The sequence below is a fragment of the Trichoderma evansii genome (assembly GCF_050947405.1).
Source record: "Trichoderma evansii strain SZMC 28006 chromosome Unknown GGI43scaffold_3, whole genome shotgun sequence".
In the NCBI taxonomy this organism is placed as follows: Eukaryota; Fungi; Ascomycota; class Sordariomycetes; order Hypocreales; family Hypocreaceae; genus Trichoderma; species Trichoderma evansii.
The window spans coordinates 1,527,328-1,544,411 of record NW_028145203.1 but is presented as its reverse complement, the minus strand read 5'-3'; the positions used below and the strand labels follow the sequence as shown (position 1 = coordinate 1,544,411).

Below are 17,084 nucleotides of genomic sequence, written 5' to 3'. Positions count from 1 at the left end.
TGTAAGTGGGTGTGATGCGATGGCTGGCGTGCGACAAAGCCAGCGAGACGGATGCCCAGCTCTGGAGGCGGCAGTTTTCGGTAGCACTCAGTGCCAGATATGGAAGCCAGAAGGGAGCCACGTTCCACAGCCAAGAGGGGGGGTGTGCTCCAGACTTTGCAATGTAACTGCAATATCAGAGCACAAACGAGATCCTGCTACCTTGAACTCCGGCCAAGTCGCTTCATCACCAAAGAATACTGTACCGTAGAGGCAATCACGCCGCTGCCTTAGCGGTCTTCTCGAAGATGCATACCCGGACATCCGTGGCTCAGCTTGCTCCAACGCACGAACAGCCAGCACCGTCTTGGGAACACGCCGGCCCCAGGGCGCAATATCCAGTCTGAATTATCGCTCCAACTACAGCGCTGGCAGCGGGTAGCAAGGGGGTCTAGCCGTGACATGTCCGTCGTTTGGCCTGGCTCTTCCCCCACTCCATGTCTCTGTTCTCAGGGCTAAGCTTTGCAGGGCCCTGGAGAGATTCGAACCTGACGTAGCAGCAGCAGCACGAGGCCTTTCGCAGACGAGGCCCTACAGGTCCTGCTCACGATTCGCCCTGCGGTGGAGAGAGGTGTGACCGCAGTAAGCGGTGTTGCCGCGGCTCCGCCCACTCGGACCACGAACTAGTAGTTGCCTCTACTGTATGCGCAGAGTGAGCGCGCGCGGAAACTTCGACGACGCTTGACTGGCCGTCTTCCAGGCCGCTTAGCCCGTCTTCTAGCGTTCTTTGTGTCGACAACGGGAGAAGGCGATTGGCACGATGCCGCCGCTGGCTGTTCCTACAGAACCTGGTGAGTCCACGCATAAGAACGAGCCGACCAGACATTGTGCCTTTACCGCACAGGCTGAGGCTGCACGCATCATGCCTATACAAGCAGGTACATGCTCGTACGAGCCATGTTTGGACAAGCACAAAGCAAGAAGGGAGCTGGAAGATGAACCGCGGTGGATGTTAGCGGGCAAGGGCTCGAAATATCCTTGGAGTGCGGCGCCTTCTGCTAAGCAGGATCCCTCAGTAGTGCCGCTGGCCTGGGACTAGCTGGAATATTGTTACTAAAGTTAGATGCATGCGCGAGACCTCATGCTACCATGCTGCACAGTAATACACGTCCTTCGTGGCCAACAACGAGCAGAAAACGGCGCGAGTCGCACATCGCACATCGCACATCGCCGTTGCCTCGTTTCCCGCGTCGACCAGCCGACAAAGGAAGCAGTTTTTTCCGTGCCTTTCCTCCAAAGCCCGCTACCTCTCTCCCCGTCTCTCCCTCTCTCTCTTCTTTTCAGCCTCGCTTTAGCCTCGCTTTCTCCCCCCACGCATCAGCTTCGCGCTTCTGCTTTCTCGCTGACGCTCTCTTTTACATTCCTCTTACAAAGCTATGAGTAAGACAGAGAGAACCGGTTCGTGAGTTAAGACTCTCCGTGTCTTTCCTCTTGCCTCTCGTGCATCATTGCCAGCAGCAACTACTAATTGTAGCACTTTGCAATTGATCCCCTGTCCTGGTGCCAGGTCTATCGTCGCTGCGCCCAAGCCAAGTTCTAGCCTACGGGTCTTAATCCCTTCCTACGGAGCACTGTTCCACCTTTCGCGCCCAACCGATCCGGGTACCATCGCAAGGGGTGTCACCCTCCAAGAGGCGAGCCGCGGCCGCCATCGTCGCCGCCAAGTCTCCATTCCATCAACCACGGCCCATTTTTAGCACCTTGATGCGGCAACGCGGCGGCCAGCTTAGAATGGTGTTGGCCAATCCACGGGTCTCTGGCTTCAGACGCCACCAGTCATCACAGGGCTTTCGCCGTCTATCCCGCCAGTCACCGGCCACAAATGCGAGCAGCTATCCGCGTGCACGCAGCCAATGTTATACGCGATCGAAAAGCAGCTTGTGTGACAGTCATTTTTGCTTGCTGCATTAACGATCGGTCCGTGGGCAAACTATGTCCGACAAATCGGCGGAATGACAAAGCGTCTCGTCTCGAAACCATCGTACAGCCGGACTCTGGCTCCTTCATACACGGCACCAGCAAATCACTGTCACACCAGCTCGGCTGTCAAAGCCAGTCCTTTGCCCATACGTGTATATGCCGTTAACAAACCTGTCGTAGGCGTCTGGCCGGGATCGAAAAATGGCATCCGTCCCAGATCTTTGCTCGCCTCTGCCATCGAAGTGGGACAGCAACCCTAGCAGGCGCCATGCCAGCCATGTTCAGTTGAGGTCAACAAGCAGGGGTTTTCGGATAAGTTCATAGAATCATTGCAGCAGAGTCCGTCGGATTCCCTGCACTCCAGACATATCTGTATGAGACTCCGAGACCAGTCTATCAGCTTGCTGACTGTGCCGTGCAAGCAAGTGACATCCCCGCAAAGCAAGGTCTAAGAGCTTGCCTCTGATTACCCATTTGCTCTCAAGGGCTTCTCGTACGAGTATCAGCCATTCGCAGTTACTCTCCAACTCTTCCATAATCCACGATGGAGGCTCAGAATACGTACCCAGCCACACGACGAACAACCAAACATCGGCTATTGTCCGATCTCATATTCTCAACGCCAATAGGAGCTTGACGGTTACTCTGTTAGGAGTGCCCCGCCTAGCACCCTGCATGCTGTACTTCATATAGACGGATTAACGCCGCGTTTAGCGCCGCCGCCTCGTATCGCCGCCGCCCGCGGCTGTGTCAGGCCACGTACGCCCGACCGCACTACTACCACAGCAGGATTGATTGATCCAATCAGTGAGCCGCTGCCGCTCAACTAGCGTTAGCCTTCGCTTCAATACAAAGTACATCAGCGCCCTCCCAAGACTGTGGCACGGCCACGACGGGAAGCAAATCTAATTTGGAAGCAATACCGCTTCAGCCGTGCAAGGCTCGAAGGAAGCTCAAAGTCTTCAAGCCACAAGTAAAATTTACGGCGACGTGATCATTCAATAGAATGCTTTTGGTTAAGAACTCCACGAGGTTGCCTCCATTGATTATTATGCCAGGAACATGAGGTTAAGCAAGTAATTACAATATTAAGCAGACTATTTTGCGTTCAACAACTACAGCAGAGCTACAACGTATGAGAAGTAACCTTAGCAACGGCTTCTCATCACAGCGCTATAGCATTTTCCTCGTCCATCTTGTTGCATGATGGCACAGCTAGCCAGCCTAAAGGATTGCTTAGCCATAGCTAGTACGGTGCGCTTCTACGTCACGGCATCCTTTGAAAGTTGGCTTTGGGCTCCTGGCAAACCCAATGGCCAGACACAGCATGTGGAAGCTTAGCCAGACAATTCGCGATTTGTTTCATCTTGAAACGCCTGCCTGCGAAGATGCGAACATGTCACACCGCCAAAGCTTTAAACTAAAAAGAAAACCGCCAATCAAAGACAATCTACCAACATCCTCTGGCGCTGCCAGGATGACCATCCAGTAGACTCCGCCCGCGGCTAGGCACTTAGTTCTTCGTTAATCGAGTACAAAGTCCTTACCTCGTCATTATTATAGGTAATTCTCGCAGTCAATTCTATGCTCCAGCAGCTAGTAGAAGATCCAAAGCCTAGCGTGCTATAGGATCAACGTCAGAGAGCTCTATTCCCTCATGGTCAGAGGCACACTTGTCGAGCTCATCTTGAGGTTATCATGACTTTCTACAGCGAAGAAAGAATACAAATATCAGTGGTGACGCTAGTATTGGTGTATGTCTTGAGATCATAGACATTAATGCTTACCGAGTCTGCCCTGTTCCAGCCAACAGCGGGATACGTGTTTTGCAGATGGCACGCATGGCAACACAACAGACATGGGCAGCTTCAAATCAGCAGGCCAAGTGGCACAGCACTCTTTTCGTTTAGAAACGTGATCACCATACTGTTACACCGTGTCGGATGTCATGGTTTCTCGTTCCCTCATCAGGCTGATCACCAAAGGCCATAGCAAGCAAACATGGAGGTGGCAAAGGTCGTAACCACCCTCCAGCGAAACGCTAGGCATATGCTGCCGGCAGTAGTGCAACGCTTTACTAGCCCGTATAAACAAAGTAGCACTGCTGTGACAGGATAATCACCGTCGGTTGGGTTTCCTGTGGGGGGTCTTTCAGCTCCGAACCAACTGCTCGCAGGATGCCAGGCTGAAGATTCTAACCCCAGATTGGAATAGGCGCCCGAGGGAGTGCATACTCACACGCATATCAGAGCGTGCCTTGTTGGCCTTTGGGAGTCATAGTGCATGCTACTAGGAAATGCTAAACTGGACAGGATCATGCTCCAGGAGGAGCAGCTACAGCGAGCGGTCCCGAAGCGGTCATTAGTCTACCTTTTTATTCATCTGCCTGGTCCTGCGCACGTCGAGATGCCAGATAAGTCGCATATAAGGGCTGCCATGTGCCAAGATCGGTCAAGCTGTGTCTATTGCTACAGTATACTGCTGCCAAGCACCAGCAGTGCAAAAGCCAAGTGCTGGCAGTCATGGTGCGGCACGAAGAGGACGTCCCATGTGGAGAAGTGCTGGGAATACGCTGCCTGCGAAACTATTCCCTGTCTCGGCGAGCGAGTTTGCACCTACTAGCGGCAACACGGGAGGGGAGGACAAAGCGACGGCGATGCTGTTGGTTTGAAGCCTCGGGTCCGGCTGTGGGCTGACAACGTCTGGACCGAAGGAAAAAGAAAAGAAGTGGGGATTGGGGCGTGTGTTGTTGGGTGAAGATTCAGTTCCGTGGGCCTGTGCTCTGATTTGCTTTTTTGTTCTTGGCGAGGCTAAAATTAAGTTGGCGGTTTTGCAAGCGCGTAGCGGGCAGGGGAGCGCCGGCCCGGAAAATCGTTTCTTTGCTTTTGCGACTGATGTACTCGGATCAGGAACATCCCGTTGAAGTGCTCCACGCAGCCGTGATGATGATGACCAAGCTCAGCAGCTGACCTACGACACAGGCATTACCACGAAATAGCTGGACACCTTGACTGGTACTTAACTACATACCTACCAGGTGGGCACCTAACCTAGGTACCTAAAGCGGCACCGGGGTAGCGGATCGTCAACGCCGAGGAAGATGGATAGGTATATCCAGCAATTGTTAACCTGCGAAGCTCCATGATTTCGAGATTGGGTCGCCAGAAATTGCTGCTGCTCTATAACAACTAACAACCGAAGCACTTTCTTGAAAAGGTCTCTCCGGTTGTTTTCCTTCGTGGCCAATCACGGCACAGCACCTACAAATGATAACCTTCCTCAGCGTAAACAAGCGGATACCGCTGAAGCCTCGTGTTACATCGCTGAGAACCCGAAAAAGGCCGTGGCCAAAAATAGCCATCTGATCACAGGGTTCATCGGATATGTTCTCCATTAAGAGACTTGCAGCATGCCAGGGGAAGTGAGGAAGCAAAAGTGGTAGGCCATCAGATTATTTCCAGCGCCATCTCTGCCCTCTCCACTCGTGCCTTGCTCTGTCCAATAATCTCTCTCCAAATAGCCGCTTAACTAATAAGCGCTGGCGATAAGGCGCGCAACTTCTAGAATGATTCTGCTACTGCCCTCCAATCTCTGGCTCTCGAATCTCAATTATTCGCCTCACCCCTGAGCGGCAGTCGCAAATATATAAATAAAAAGAAGAGAGGGTGGCATCCTGTCTATTTTTATCATCAAGCTCATGCAAGGCATCATCTTGGGACCTTGCATATTGGCCCCCATTCGTTCTCCATGGTTCATCCAGCAAACACCATCAAGGGACCCCTCTTACCCGCCCATGAGAACCATTTATCGTGATACTGGAGACGCCAGCATTTCTTTTTCTCCACCTTGATGCAGAGAGAGCGAGCGGATGTATGGTGATTCCTAGTTTCCTGTTTCTATTTCTGTCTCGTCTTGTCAACTTCCCCTGCAGACATATCAAAAGTCCCACCGAAGCGTGCCATGTGCGAGAGTCCCATTCCATGCTCGCGGTACCGTGGTGATCCCTCTTCTCTGCTTCATACACGCCCCTCCATCTTTCTCTGTGTCCATCTCCGTGCTACCCCCTTGGGTCCTGCAGATGCTGGTTCATGAAAGTCCAGATATAGCCATCTCGATCATGTTTCTATTCTACGCGAGATCAGGGGCAAGATGTTATATTTAGAAAACACTTTGTTGCTATATATAAGATTGCTATATTAAGATATAGCCTCAATGCAGCTGTCTAAAAAAGGCATGAGCTTTATTGTAACATCCATTCATGAACCCGTCAAAGACGCTATCATATCCCTCTCTCCCCTCTCTCTCTTTGGACTTCCCTTGATCAATTGGTCTTTCCCCCCCTAGTCGAAGCCCCATATCCTGTTTAGTATTCTGATAACTCTGCTCCATATGCATCTTAATTCGCGGTTACGCGCCCTGGAGAGTAATTTCAGACGCACACTATGTGTGAATTGCCTCTATTCCCCCGCTCCTCCCTATCACCTCCCTCTAATTTTCATGCGCCTGCACAGACGTCACACCGTACATTGGGAACCTGCAGCATCTCTCTCTTCCCGAGGCCTATTCTGAGACCACAAAGGAGGGCGCTTCTTTCGCTTAGGCAAGTAAAGAGGAGCAGCTAATCTCGTAGAAATAAAAAAAAAAAAATGTTTCTAAACAAACAGAAGCGCCCAACCAACATTATCACCCTCAACATGGGAGCGAATCGGTTTCATGTGCATGCTCATTTCCGCCCAAGCGCCGTCATATAGCCAAGGGTTAATAATTCAATAGCCGCTAAATTAATGCTGCTGATAGTTTATTGAATCCATCATGCGTGTGCCAAGTTACGCATGGCATGGGCATCTGTTTGCTAAAGTGGGTTTTTTCACACTCCGCACATATCTCGTAGATGAAATCTCGCTTTTCAACGCCAGGCACCTTATTTTCCCCCAAAAAAACAAGCGAACAAACAGGGATCTAATCCCCATTGTCAATGACAATGATGACGGATGGGCGCGTAAAGCTAAGTACTGGTACTTGCGAAGTACCAAAGGCAAAGATCAATCACTTCTTCTGTCTCTTTGCAGTCTTGTCGCTCTTGTCGCTCAGCACACTAGCACTTCGCTTAGGAGCCGCATTCTCCAACTCATCATCTTTCCCTTTGTCCGCCTCCTCGCTGTCGTCATCGTCCTGTTCCACAGACGGCTGGACTGCCGCTTCGTCAGACGCTGCGGCGTTATCATCGTCACCCTTTTCCTCGTCTGCGGGGTCAGCTTCTTCGGTGCCACCTTCTTGGTTGTCTTCCTCTTTGGAGGGCTCATCTGCTGCAGCCGCGTCGTCGTCTTTGGCATCACCATCAGCGTCCTCAGATTTCTCGGTTTCTTGGACACCGGCAGCCTTTTCGCGTTCCGCCTTCTTGGCCAGTTCCAGCTTGATCTCCGCGTCAATCTTATCTGTTACCTTCCGGGCGTCAAGAAGGCTATTCACAGACGCCAGAAGCTGTTCGAATGCGTGAGTTGTCGCCGCCGTAGGCATAGCCAGTTTAGCAGGAACATCCAGCTCGTTGAGGGTATTGGTGATGCGCAATTGTTGCTGGTTGGATTTGTGAGAGAAAAGCTTGTTGATCTTTTCTGTCCGGAATGTAGGACCAGAGCCCAAGCGTTCGTGGTGTGTAACACCATAGATTACCTCCTCTTGTTCAGTAAGCTTCTTGCGCTCTTGCGGTTGAGACTGTTGTTGCTGGGCCTGTTGAGCTTGCTGCTGTTGCTGGGCCTGTTGCTGCTGCTGTTGAGTTTTCTTGTTACCAGCAGCAGGTGCCGCCGCTGGCGCAGAGTCTCGTGGACCAGTAGAAGCCGCGGCACTATCACGTCTAGCAGTCTCCGGAGCTGCCTGTTGAGGTGTAGGTTGACCGGTAGGTGTAGGTGCCTCGCCACCCATAATAGACTTTCGCTTTTTGGATTTATCGGCAGTCATTAAGTTTTGAAGCAATGTCTGCAGGCCGGTCGATGATTTGAAGGTATTGATGTCTTGCTCCGCATGGGGGTAATCCAGGCGGTTATACAGCTCTCTCCGCTCTTCGTTGAATCTATCACTTCGAGCAAGTATCCGTTTAATCTCCAATAGTAATGATTCCTCTTCGCGAGCTTCTTCGCGGGATCTCCCAAAGGAATTGAGCGCAAAATCCTTGCGCAGCTTTTCCTGCTGGGGGTTGAAGTGTGCCATCAATTCGTGGAGCGCAAATTCGGGTTGTGTCATATATTGTACGGGTTTTTGAACGGCCATCATTCTTGACGCCACTTCGTAGTATCTCGCCTTGAGGTCTTCCATTGATCGAGATCGTGTAGCTGGGACGATAGCCTTACTCTCGTCGCCATCAGCATCGGCCTCTCCGTTGGTAGCTGGCGGACTCCATTCATAGCGATCCCATATAAGGGGCCATCTGATGTCAAAATCGCGCACTAATTCCATCAAGTAATCCGTCTCCTCCTTGGTCCAGTCAGGATTCTCCAGGACTTGATGATACTGGTCATCGTTATACTGAGGTACGGAGACCTCAACGTTATACTTGGCATATAACGAATCTTCAATCTCCTCTTCTCCCTTTGATCCAGACACGTCGTTTTCTCCAGCCTGTCCCTCACCTCCCACTGCAGAAGAAGGCTCTTTTCCCTCCTCGGCTCTCCTCCAATGCCTTAACGTCAGGCTTACATCCTTCCTCCCAGAATTTTGGAACGGCTTCAGCTCCCACCGTGCGGCTGGCTTACGGCTGACAAAGCGGCGCTTCTTAAACTGCGTGACCTCTGGAACAATGGCGATGGGATTATCGCCGCCTAGATTGTGGACCTCACGCGCAAGGCCCTTGAGGTTGGGGCGTGGCGCTGAGATTTTCTGTTTCTTGGAGGGGCGAGGACCGCCGGCAGCGCCGTCCGGGAGGTTAAGCACGTCGCGGACGTCGGAGGAGGCCATTGCGTTACGGAGGAGATTATCGGGGCGTCGTTGTGAGATGCGAGAAGCAATGGGGGAGAATTTATGCCGTCATCGCTTTATTATCTCGAAAGCGGAAATCCAGAAGAAATAAAGTATTCGGTCGGAAAGAGACTGTTTGGTGAGATGAGATGTATGCGATCGTCGTGGTCGGATGTGCGCAATAGTTGAAATTGAATGCGGCAATGATCTAAGAAAAAGAAGAAAAAGTAAAACAGGTTGAAAAACAGCAGTCAAAGCGCAAGGCTGATGGATTAGAATTGGATAGTTTAACCTGGTGGTTCTGGAAAAGCGCGTTTGGCGGCTTGTCGCAAGCACGTGACTCCGCTCTGCGCTGCGCCAGACCCCTGGATTCTTTGAACGTGGCAGCTTCCCGTGGAGGGACTCGAGTCGAAAGTGACCACCGTACAATCTCGAAGGGAGGCTTGACGGCAATTGCATCCTTCTTTTTCCCTCCACAACTAGGCGACAAGGTGTCAATTGCAATTCTCTAGCAGAGGATTCCATCTTTTTGCCTCTGTCTGATAGAGCGAAAGATTAGGAGCAAAGGAGAATCCGGTGGCCCAATTATACCTGCATAGGAACAGAGCTCCCCTCCACGATCGCCAACATGAGGTCCCTATTTTCTTTCGCAACCTTTGTGGCTGCGGCGCAAGCCCTGTACTTCTACGTCGATGGAGGCACTCCCAAGTGCTTCTACGAAGAGCTCCCCAAGGATACCCTCGTCGTGGGTCACTACTCCGCCGAAGAGTGGGATGGGGCGGCGAACATGTGGCAGCAGCACCAGGGCATCAGCATCTACATCACTGTCGAGGTAGGTGCACTCACAAGACCAATTTCCCCTTCTCATCTTTATAAAAAGAAGGAGAAGAAGAAATTTCCATCGATCAATGATATATCAATGTCAGCGACTAACGCAACGAACGATATAGGAAGTCTTTGACAACAACCACCGTGTCGTCTCCCAGCGAGGCACCTCCTCCGGCCGATTCACCTTCTCTGCCGCCGACGCTGGCGACCACAAGATCTGCTTCATGCCCTCATCCAGCAGCGGCCGCACTGGCTGGCTCTCCATGGCGAACCCCAACGGCGGCATCAAGCTGCGCCTCGACATGGTGATTGGCGAGACCAACCAGATTGAAAGCGACGACAAGGAGAAGCTGCAGGATATTACTACTCGCGTCAAGGACCTCCATGCTAGATTAAACGACATTCGCAGGGAACAGGTTTTCCAGAGAGTTAGTGACCTCTCCCCTTTTTTCTTTATAACCATGTTCTTCCGACCTATATTAATCAAAACTTGCAATTTACAGGAGCGAGAGGCCGAATTCAGAGATCAGTCCGAGTCTACCAACGCCCGTGTCATTCGATGGATCATCATTCAGCTCGTCATCCTCGGCGCCACCTGCGCATGGCAACTCTCTCACCTGCGTTCCTTCTTCATTAAGCAGAAGCTTACCTAAACGGATGCAAAGGATATACCGAGGAGAGCTACTACATAGAGCGAAGAAGAGCAAAAATTCCTTTATCAAAACAATGTGGTGGAATTGGTGAAAAAGAGGATATGATACCAATACATTATTCTCGATTTTAAATATCGGAGAACATTCCAGTCATAGTGCATAGCCAAGTATACGATGATGAAAAAAGGGTTGAAGGTGTCCAATTTAACTTAATGTGGGATGCGAAGCGTAGTTACGATATATTGAAAGAAATTATAAAAATCGATAGTAATTGCTCCAATTATTTTTGATACTCTCTACTCGTCTAGCCCTTTTTTTGTTCTTTTCTTTGGCTTTTTTTGTGGACAATCCTAATTCCATTACAAGGTATACCGATGAATAACTCCCTACCTAATGACGGATCCCAAACTCTCAAAAGACATCTTCTCGCCTCCGTACAAAAAGCTTCGCCGACTTCTGAACTGTTTCACGCCATATGCTGCTATCTCGAATTCGTCTCTCTCTCTCTCTCTATACACATTCCATTGCCCGCTCATCGCTCTCCCCCCCACCCCCTCCCTTTCCCATCTCTATCTCATTCTCCACCACTCCATGATTCGCAAATCTCGCAAGACTTATTATATAGACGGTGCAAATAAGAGTAAAAAGAAAAGTACACCTGGACCAGACCCAATGCTGCCCTTCGTGACCATCCTGCGCCTTGCTGCGCTGCACATCGAAAGTGGTGTAGTATGGTGTCGTAATGGAATGTCAGACATAAGAAAAAAGGAAATAATAAAAGGAAAATGAAAAAAATGAAAAAAGAAAAAAGAAAACAAGTCCAACCTAAAAATCAAGACCAGTATCCGTCTGTCGTTTTTTTCTTCTCTCTCAACTCCTGCTCGGTTGGTCATAATGGACATTGTGCTCCAATCAGTGCCGCGGTTCTTCTATTGAGTGGTAGGTGTTTATGACATGGAAGTGGTGAATGTATGGAGTAAATCGATTCGCTATTTGTTTCCAAACCAGAGCGTTGTCGCCTTGAACGGCCCATTGTCTGTCTCCAGTCAAAGGCCGTGCAGCTCGCTGTTGCCATGTAGTCTCTGGCCAAGCCACACGGTTGCTCGGATCCAGAGAACAAATGTCCGCCGTGCCGGCAGGTATATATTTTAAGGAACCAAATCTCCAGTAAAATTAAGAGGGGCGTCGACATAAACTTGTCGGGGTACAATGTCGCAGCCATGCATGGTAAATAAATCCCGAAAAACTCGCTGAAACAAAAACGCTCACTTTAGCCGCAGCAAATAGTCTTGATGAATTTCTGGAAGCCGCTGGGCTGGGGGGCTTCGGCAGGTCGTCCGCTAGACTGGCCCGTGGCCGCCATGGGGCCCGGCTGGGTCGTTATCGGCTGAGGCAGGTTCTGGGTGCTGTTCTGGAACTGGGCCTGGGTTGAGCCAGTCGGGGTACCCATTTCGCGAAGGCCTGTTCCACTCATGCGCTGGGCTTGCAGCCCGCCTTGGGCGTTTGGTCGATCTCTCTTGCTCCCCATCTGCTTGATCGGCGATGGAGGAGGTGGCTGCGCGGCGTTTAAACGGCTGACGGTGATCGGAGCCTGCTGTTGAGAGGTGGTATTCCCAGGACGATGACCACTGTGCAGCTCCATTTGAGAAGGACCGGGGCGCGCGTTTGGGTTGTGCAAGTATGCGGCGCCATGATTCTTCATCGAGTCCCACCCCTTTCCCGAATCCTTGTTGATCTTCATCCAATCGTACTCGCCATCCTCGACGTCACCAGCGTTCTTCAAGGCTTGGGTGAAGAGCTCTCTGAGGTAGTCGTAATCGGGGGTATCTTCGAAACCAAGGTTTCGGACGTACGTCAAGTACTTGTTGAACTCCTCAGGGAAACCCTCGCAGAGATCCTTGATGGCGGTCGTCTGTTTCTTCTCACCAATCTTCTCATATTTCTGCTTGTTAGTAGCAGCCTTCAGGCCTTGCCAGGGAAGACCACCGCGAAGGAAATACATGAAGACGTGACCGAGAGCCTCCAGATCGTCTCTTCGAGATTGCTCGCGTCCAAGATGGGTATTGATACTCATGTAACGAGCAGTACCGGACAGCGACTTTCGCTCGCGGTAGGGGATGTGCTGCTTGGTCTTGGGGTCTCGGTATTGCTTGGCCATACCAAAGTCGACCACGTGGATGACATTGGATGCCTTGGTACCAGGTCGTCCAATCAGGAAGTTGTCAGGCTTGATATCACGGTAGATGAGGTTCTTTTCGTGTATCGTCTGGACTCGGGAAAGCATTTGCTTGGCGACCATGACAACGGTCTTAATCGTGAATCGGCGTCCGCAGTGGTCGAAGAGATCTTCCAGTGAAGGGCCGAGCAGGTCGATGACCAGGATGTTGTGCAGACCCTCCTGTCCAAAGTAGTAGACATTGGGAATGCCAGCTAGAATAAGCGCGTCTGATTAGTATCCAAATGCCCACGACATTGGGATGAGTGCAAATTGATTGGCATATGGCTTACGGCAACCGACGAGAATCTTGTACGTGCGGTACTCATCTCGAAGCTGTGGTGCATCACTCTTCCGAGGTTCCTGCGAGACAGCAGGTCAGTAAAAAAAAAATCGAATTGAAAATTGAAAGCCACAGTGAAGGAAGACGCGATTGTTTCCGTCTTTCTGCACCCGGACGCTTTAAACTCGGCTCTGCTACTCACAAATTTGATGGCCACTTGCTGGTTGTTGAGCAGGTTGGTACCCTCAAAGATGACACCAAAGGAGCCCTCTCCGATTTTCTTTCCGACTCGGTAGTGGACGCCGACGACGTTGGACGATGAGGAAGCCATGGCTGCGGTGCGCGATACGGCTCCTCGAGATGTCGATGGAGGTTCGGATTGATCAAGGACTGAAGGCGAGAGGAGGACCGTCGACTACTTCCGGTCGGGTGAACGGTCGGCAGACGAGGCTCGGGAGCAACGAAGGCAGCCCCTGGACAGGGGGCGGAAAATTAGAGGGCCGGTATCTGTGGGAAGGGCCAAAAGGATGCAAGCAGTCAGCGACGACGTGATGAAAGGAGCATTCCGGCGCGGAGCAGCGATGGGGGGGATGGAGGCGATTGATGGTGCTGGAGATGATGGCAATGGAGATGCAGAGGAAGACGATCGAGACAGAAAAGGACGAAGGAGTGAGTGAGTGGACGGCCGCTGGGCTGGGGCGCTGGATTTCGGGGCCAGGCAAAGTCTGCTGAGGCGACCAGCAGGGGTTCGGCAGGGGCTGGGCGGGCGGTCAAGCCAACCTGGGGGCTGTCCCGTGTACTGTCCAGCGCTGAGTGGCGGGCGGTCCACTAGCCTGGCCGCGCTGGACCGGACACGCTAGGTAGTGCAGCTGCACAAAAAGTTGTCCACTGCAGCGCCTGGAGGCCAGCGAAACAGCGCGCCAGCGCCTGCTGCGAGCAGCCCAGTGCCAATGTCGAGGCCTAGACTAGAAGGACTAGAAGGCCACAACCGGCGACACCGCGCCACGCAACGCAACCCACACCGGCAGCCGCGCTTCTTCGCACCGTTGCTTCGCCCGCATCCAGGCACTCAGCGGTTAGCATGTGCAGTAGTGCAAGGTTGGACTCACGCGATTGCTGCTGGATCTGAGTTTGTTTGCCACTTCAGTTTTCGTTTTGCAGGTCTAGTATGGCTGGCTGGTTTTGCCTGTGAATGGCTGGCGGGAAACACGAGAGAGAAAAAAATTATCAGCACAATGGAAAGGAGGAGAGAAAGGGTGAAAGGGAAAATGGGACGCTACCAGGTTGGGATTTCACCAAGGCTGGTCTTGGACTGGGTTGGGCTGGGGGTTTGGTCGCGGTATTTCGGTGCTAGGCTGGTATCGCGGTACCTACGCTTCACCGACAGGGTACACGCGCATGAGGTACCGATTAGCTGTGGCGCGCACCCCAGAGATACTTGAATGGATGGTGCTTCACCGCGTACCAGGAACGCGAACTGGAGCTCAGGGCCTTGCAGAAGATCTAATACAATGCAAACGAAGCTACGGATGGAGCTTGCAATAACCTTGGTCACCATGCGACGCTGTAAGTAAGTACCTTTTTCGGCTTCCTTTTATGCCTTCTCTTGCTCTTCTTTATCGCGATGGCGTTTTGCAGCAGTGGCTTGCTTTTTCAGATCCAGAAACATCATCCTTGAACGCAGCATGGAGAGCCAGGGCACTACCTGGGTGCTGGGCCGTCAATCTCGAGGAACAAAGCGCTGCTGTGAATGCGACGATTTCGGGCACTGGACACGTGCAGCCGGTTTGGAATCTCGCGAAAGGCGAAAAAAGGATGCTCAATTCAAAATTTCATTGCTGCAGAGCGTCCTATTGCCAGGTAGTAATTGTAATCTACGAAGCGTGTAAGCCCTACCAGGCATCAGGTCACTCTGCAGGCAATAAAAATCGGCATCGTCGCCCATTTCGCCATTTCGCTTCCAACAAAGCAGCTTCCTCGTCTGCGTGTTCACGAGCCTGGTCTCCGCTGGCCTGGCGGCGCCGATGGTGATCCGAGTCGTTTCTTGGCATTGGCCGTCGCCCAGCCGAGTGCAGCCAGACGTGTTGCCATTGTCGAGTCGAGAGAAATTTTCGCCTCACCCTCGCATTCCATCTGCCCCAATCATTGTTTTCCTTCATGCATCCCAGCTTTTGAGTTCCGGTGTCGTCCAGGCTTGCATTGTGGTGACAATCTACACCTGCTACTAGCAGAAACTACTGTGTGGAGAAGCCAGCCAAGAGCAGACTCGTACATATTGCTACTCCATACTGCTATTATGTACTAGCAGCGACGGTCAAGCTTTAACGAACGGTCCCTGATCCTAGAATCAGCGTCCCAGTCCCGTTAGACGAGAGCCCCATCCGCGTCTCCACGGTAATGATAGCATACAGTACTTAGGTAGGCGGTTTTGCTATACGGAGCTGTTCATAAAGCTCCCCCTGGCTAATCGATGGTGCTACTTATCCGAGCTTTCTTCGTCGCTAATGACCGACGCTTTACGACCCCTTACCGCCAAATTGATTTCCATGCTAATTGTTCTCACTAAAATCCCAGGCGAGACGACTCGCCAGGCACGGAATGCTACTACCTACCTGCCTATGGCCCTGGATAATGCCGTAATAAAGCGGATATGGGCGAGGAGACTATGTCGTACCTTGGCTACCTTAAATCTGAGCAAGAGCCATCTTATTTAACGATCCATATTGCGTTATTAACTGGCGGTGCTGATGCTGCTGGATCCTGTTCGGCTCGTACGAGTTCCGCAGACATCTTGCCGGATCCGTCCCCCGTGATTTTCGCGAACACGATGCGATGGATGGAGTGTTGGAGGCCATCTTTATGCATCGTGCATCGTTCGCGGTGTCACGGCAACGGGGCTCTCACAAAGTGGCTCCCTCGTTAATTATCCACGTCGAGGCCAATGCGCGCCTGTATTCAATAATCCAGCTCCAGCTCCAGCTCCAACTGATATACCCACTGAACGCGGCCCTCGAGTCGCATCCTCATCCCCGCATGCAGCGCCGCCAGCTACGAGGCACTCAATGACTGGCTACCGCTGTGAATAGCACGCTGCACCTGAATGCACTAGCCTCGTCACAGCGCAGCTGCATATGTGAGTGACACCCAGATGCCAATTGCCCTTGCAGCACGAGTTGAGTCCCCTACAGGATGCTATAGCATCTGCTGATCCGTTGCAATGTCGTGGAGCCCGTGAATCCATGCTTCTACCAGGCACGGCCGAGACCGTCGTATTACATGTCTCTGGGCCAATGGCGAAAGCCGACGAATGATGGGGTTAATTCTTTTTCCCAGGCGACCATTATTTCCTCTCCCTTTTTGGGGGCGGATGCGTAGAGTAAGACGTACTGGCGGCGAGGGGCCAAGTATGCAGTCTCCAGCTACCGGGCAACGCCAGAGTCTCAAATTCCTTTTCTCTGCTACATACAAAGTACGGAGGCAGGAAAGAAAAGATTGACAGGCACAGAAATATCGTAGAATGCTCGCTGCATGTATTTAAAGTATACGCTAATAGCTTCTCCGCGTATTACATGGCAACGCGATGTAAATGTAATTCGGTCGGCGTATGAGTCAATGGGCTTATATGGCTTATATATTAGCCGATAGATGGACTACTGCAATAGGGTCGATCGATAGTCTCCGATCAGCCAACTCCGAAAAATCGTCCGTACATGTAAACGCCTAAGATTTTATATGGCTCTTCGCCGACTTGGAGTTGTGCCCTGCATGGGTGGCTTTCTTGGCTACCCTACAACGTTACCAACGTGGGACTTTTTGTCGCTTGACTTCGCATTAATATTCCTAATTGAGTGCAGCCTCGTGGGCTGTAAGGTACCGAGTGTGTGTATATATGGACAATACTATTATTAATAAATGACTGCGATGTGACTTCAAAGACTAGACTTCGCAGAAATATTCATAGCTGGGCGCAACTCTATGGACTACAAAGCACCGAATATACACGTGTATACATGTGTATATACATGTGCAATACCCTTATCAATGATAGAAAGTGGCGTTGATTTCAGAGTAGTCCATTTTTGTTTAGAAAAGCCACAAGGAAGCTATGCTCTATGCTGTGCTTATGGGTTGTTAAGTAATTTGCCTATCAAGGTGTCCTGCGCAGTGACACGCACACAATGACGATATACCGATGCGC

At 51.5% G+C, this 17,084-nt stretch overlaps 6 protein-coding genes across 6 annotated transcripts; 3 read left to right on the top strand and 3 right to left on the bottom strand.

Annotated features, from left to right (window-relative positions):
• Nucleotides 1-175: 175 nt before the first annotated feature.
• On the bottom strand, nucleotides 176-1,120 carry GGI43DRAFT_396528 (uncharacterized protein). Its single transcript, XM_083204973.1, has one exon. It carries the CDS (start codon nucleotides 863-865, stop codon nucleotides 584-586), a length of 282 nt encoding a protein of 93 aa, XP_083064207.1. The 5' UTR covers nucleotides 866-1,120; the 3' UTR covers nucleotides 176-583.
• A 5,885-nt stretch (nucleotides 1,121-7,005) lies between these two features.
• On the bottom strand, nucleotides 7,006-8,907 carry GGI43DRAFT_420855 (SANT/Myb-like DNA-binding domain-containing protein; the record flags this gene model as incomplete). The annotated part of the gene is made up of 1 exon (XM_083207866.1): nucleotides 7,006-8,907. The coding sequence occupies one exon, from the start codon at nucleotides 8,905-8,907 to the stop codon at nucleotides 7,006-7,008; it is 1,902 nt and encodes a 633-aa protein (XP_083064206.1).
• A 409-nt stretch (nucleotides 8,908-9,316) lies between these two features.
• Nucleotides 9,317-10,633, top strand: GGI43DRAFT_396520 (emp24/gp25L/p24 family/GOLD-domain-containing protein). The gene is made up of 3 exons (XM_083204972.1): nucleotides 9,317-9,739; nucleotides 9,858-10,163; nucleotides 10,239-10,633. The coding sequence occupies exons 1-3, from the start codon at nucleotides 9,536-9,538 to the stop codon at nucleotides 10,386-10,388; spliced, it is 660 nt and encodes a 219-aa protein (XP_083064205.1). The 5' UTR covers nucleotides 9,317-9,535; the 3' UTR covers nucleotides 10,389-10,633.
• A 966-nt stretch (nucleotides 10,634-11,599) lies between these two features.
• GGI43DRAFT_250718 (kinase-like domain-containing protein) lies at nucleotides 11,600-13,725 on the bottom strand. The gene is made up of 3 exons (XM_083200816.1): nucleotides 13,089-13,725; nucleotides 12,897-12,966; nucleotides 11,600-12,818 (listed from the first exon to the last, which is right to left on the bottom strand). Exons 1-3 carry the CDS (start codon nucleotides 13,215-13,217, stop codon nucleotides 11,659-11,661), a joined length of 1,359 nt encoding a protein of 452 aa, XP_083064204.1. The 5' UTR covers nucleotides 13,218-13,725; the 3' UTR covers nucleotides 11,600-11,658.
• GGI43DRAFT_396517 (uncharacterized protein) lies at nucleotides 13,582-14,779 on the top strand. Its single transcript, XM_083204971.1, has one exon. It carries the CDS (start codon nucleotides 13,837-13,839, stop codon nucleotides 14,326-14,328), a length of 492 nt encoding a protein of 163 aa, XP_083064203.1. The 5' UTR covers nucleotides 13,582-13,836; the 3' UTR covers nucleotides 14,329-14,779.
• A 1,751-nt stretch (nucleotides 14,780-16,530) lies between these two features.
• Nucleotides 16,531-16,839, top strand: GGI43DRAFT_396513 (uncharacterized protein). The gene has a single exon (XM_083204970.1). It carries the CDS (start codon nucleotides 16,619-16,621, stop codon nucleotides 16,793-16,795), a length of 177 nt encoding a protein of 58 aa, XP_083064202.1. The 5' UTR covers nucleotides 16,531-16,618; the 3' UTR covers nucleotides 16,796-16,839.
• The last annotated feature ends 245 nt before the right edge of the window (nucleotides 16,840-17,084 follow it).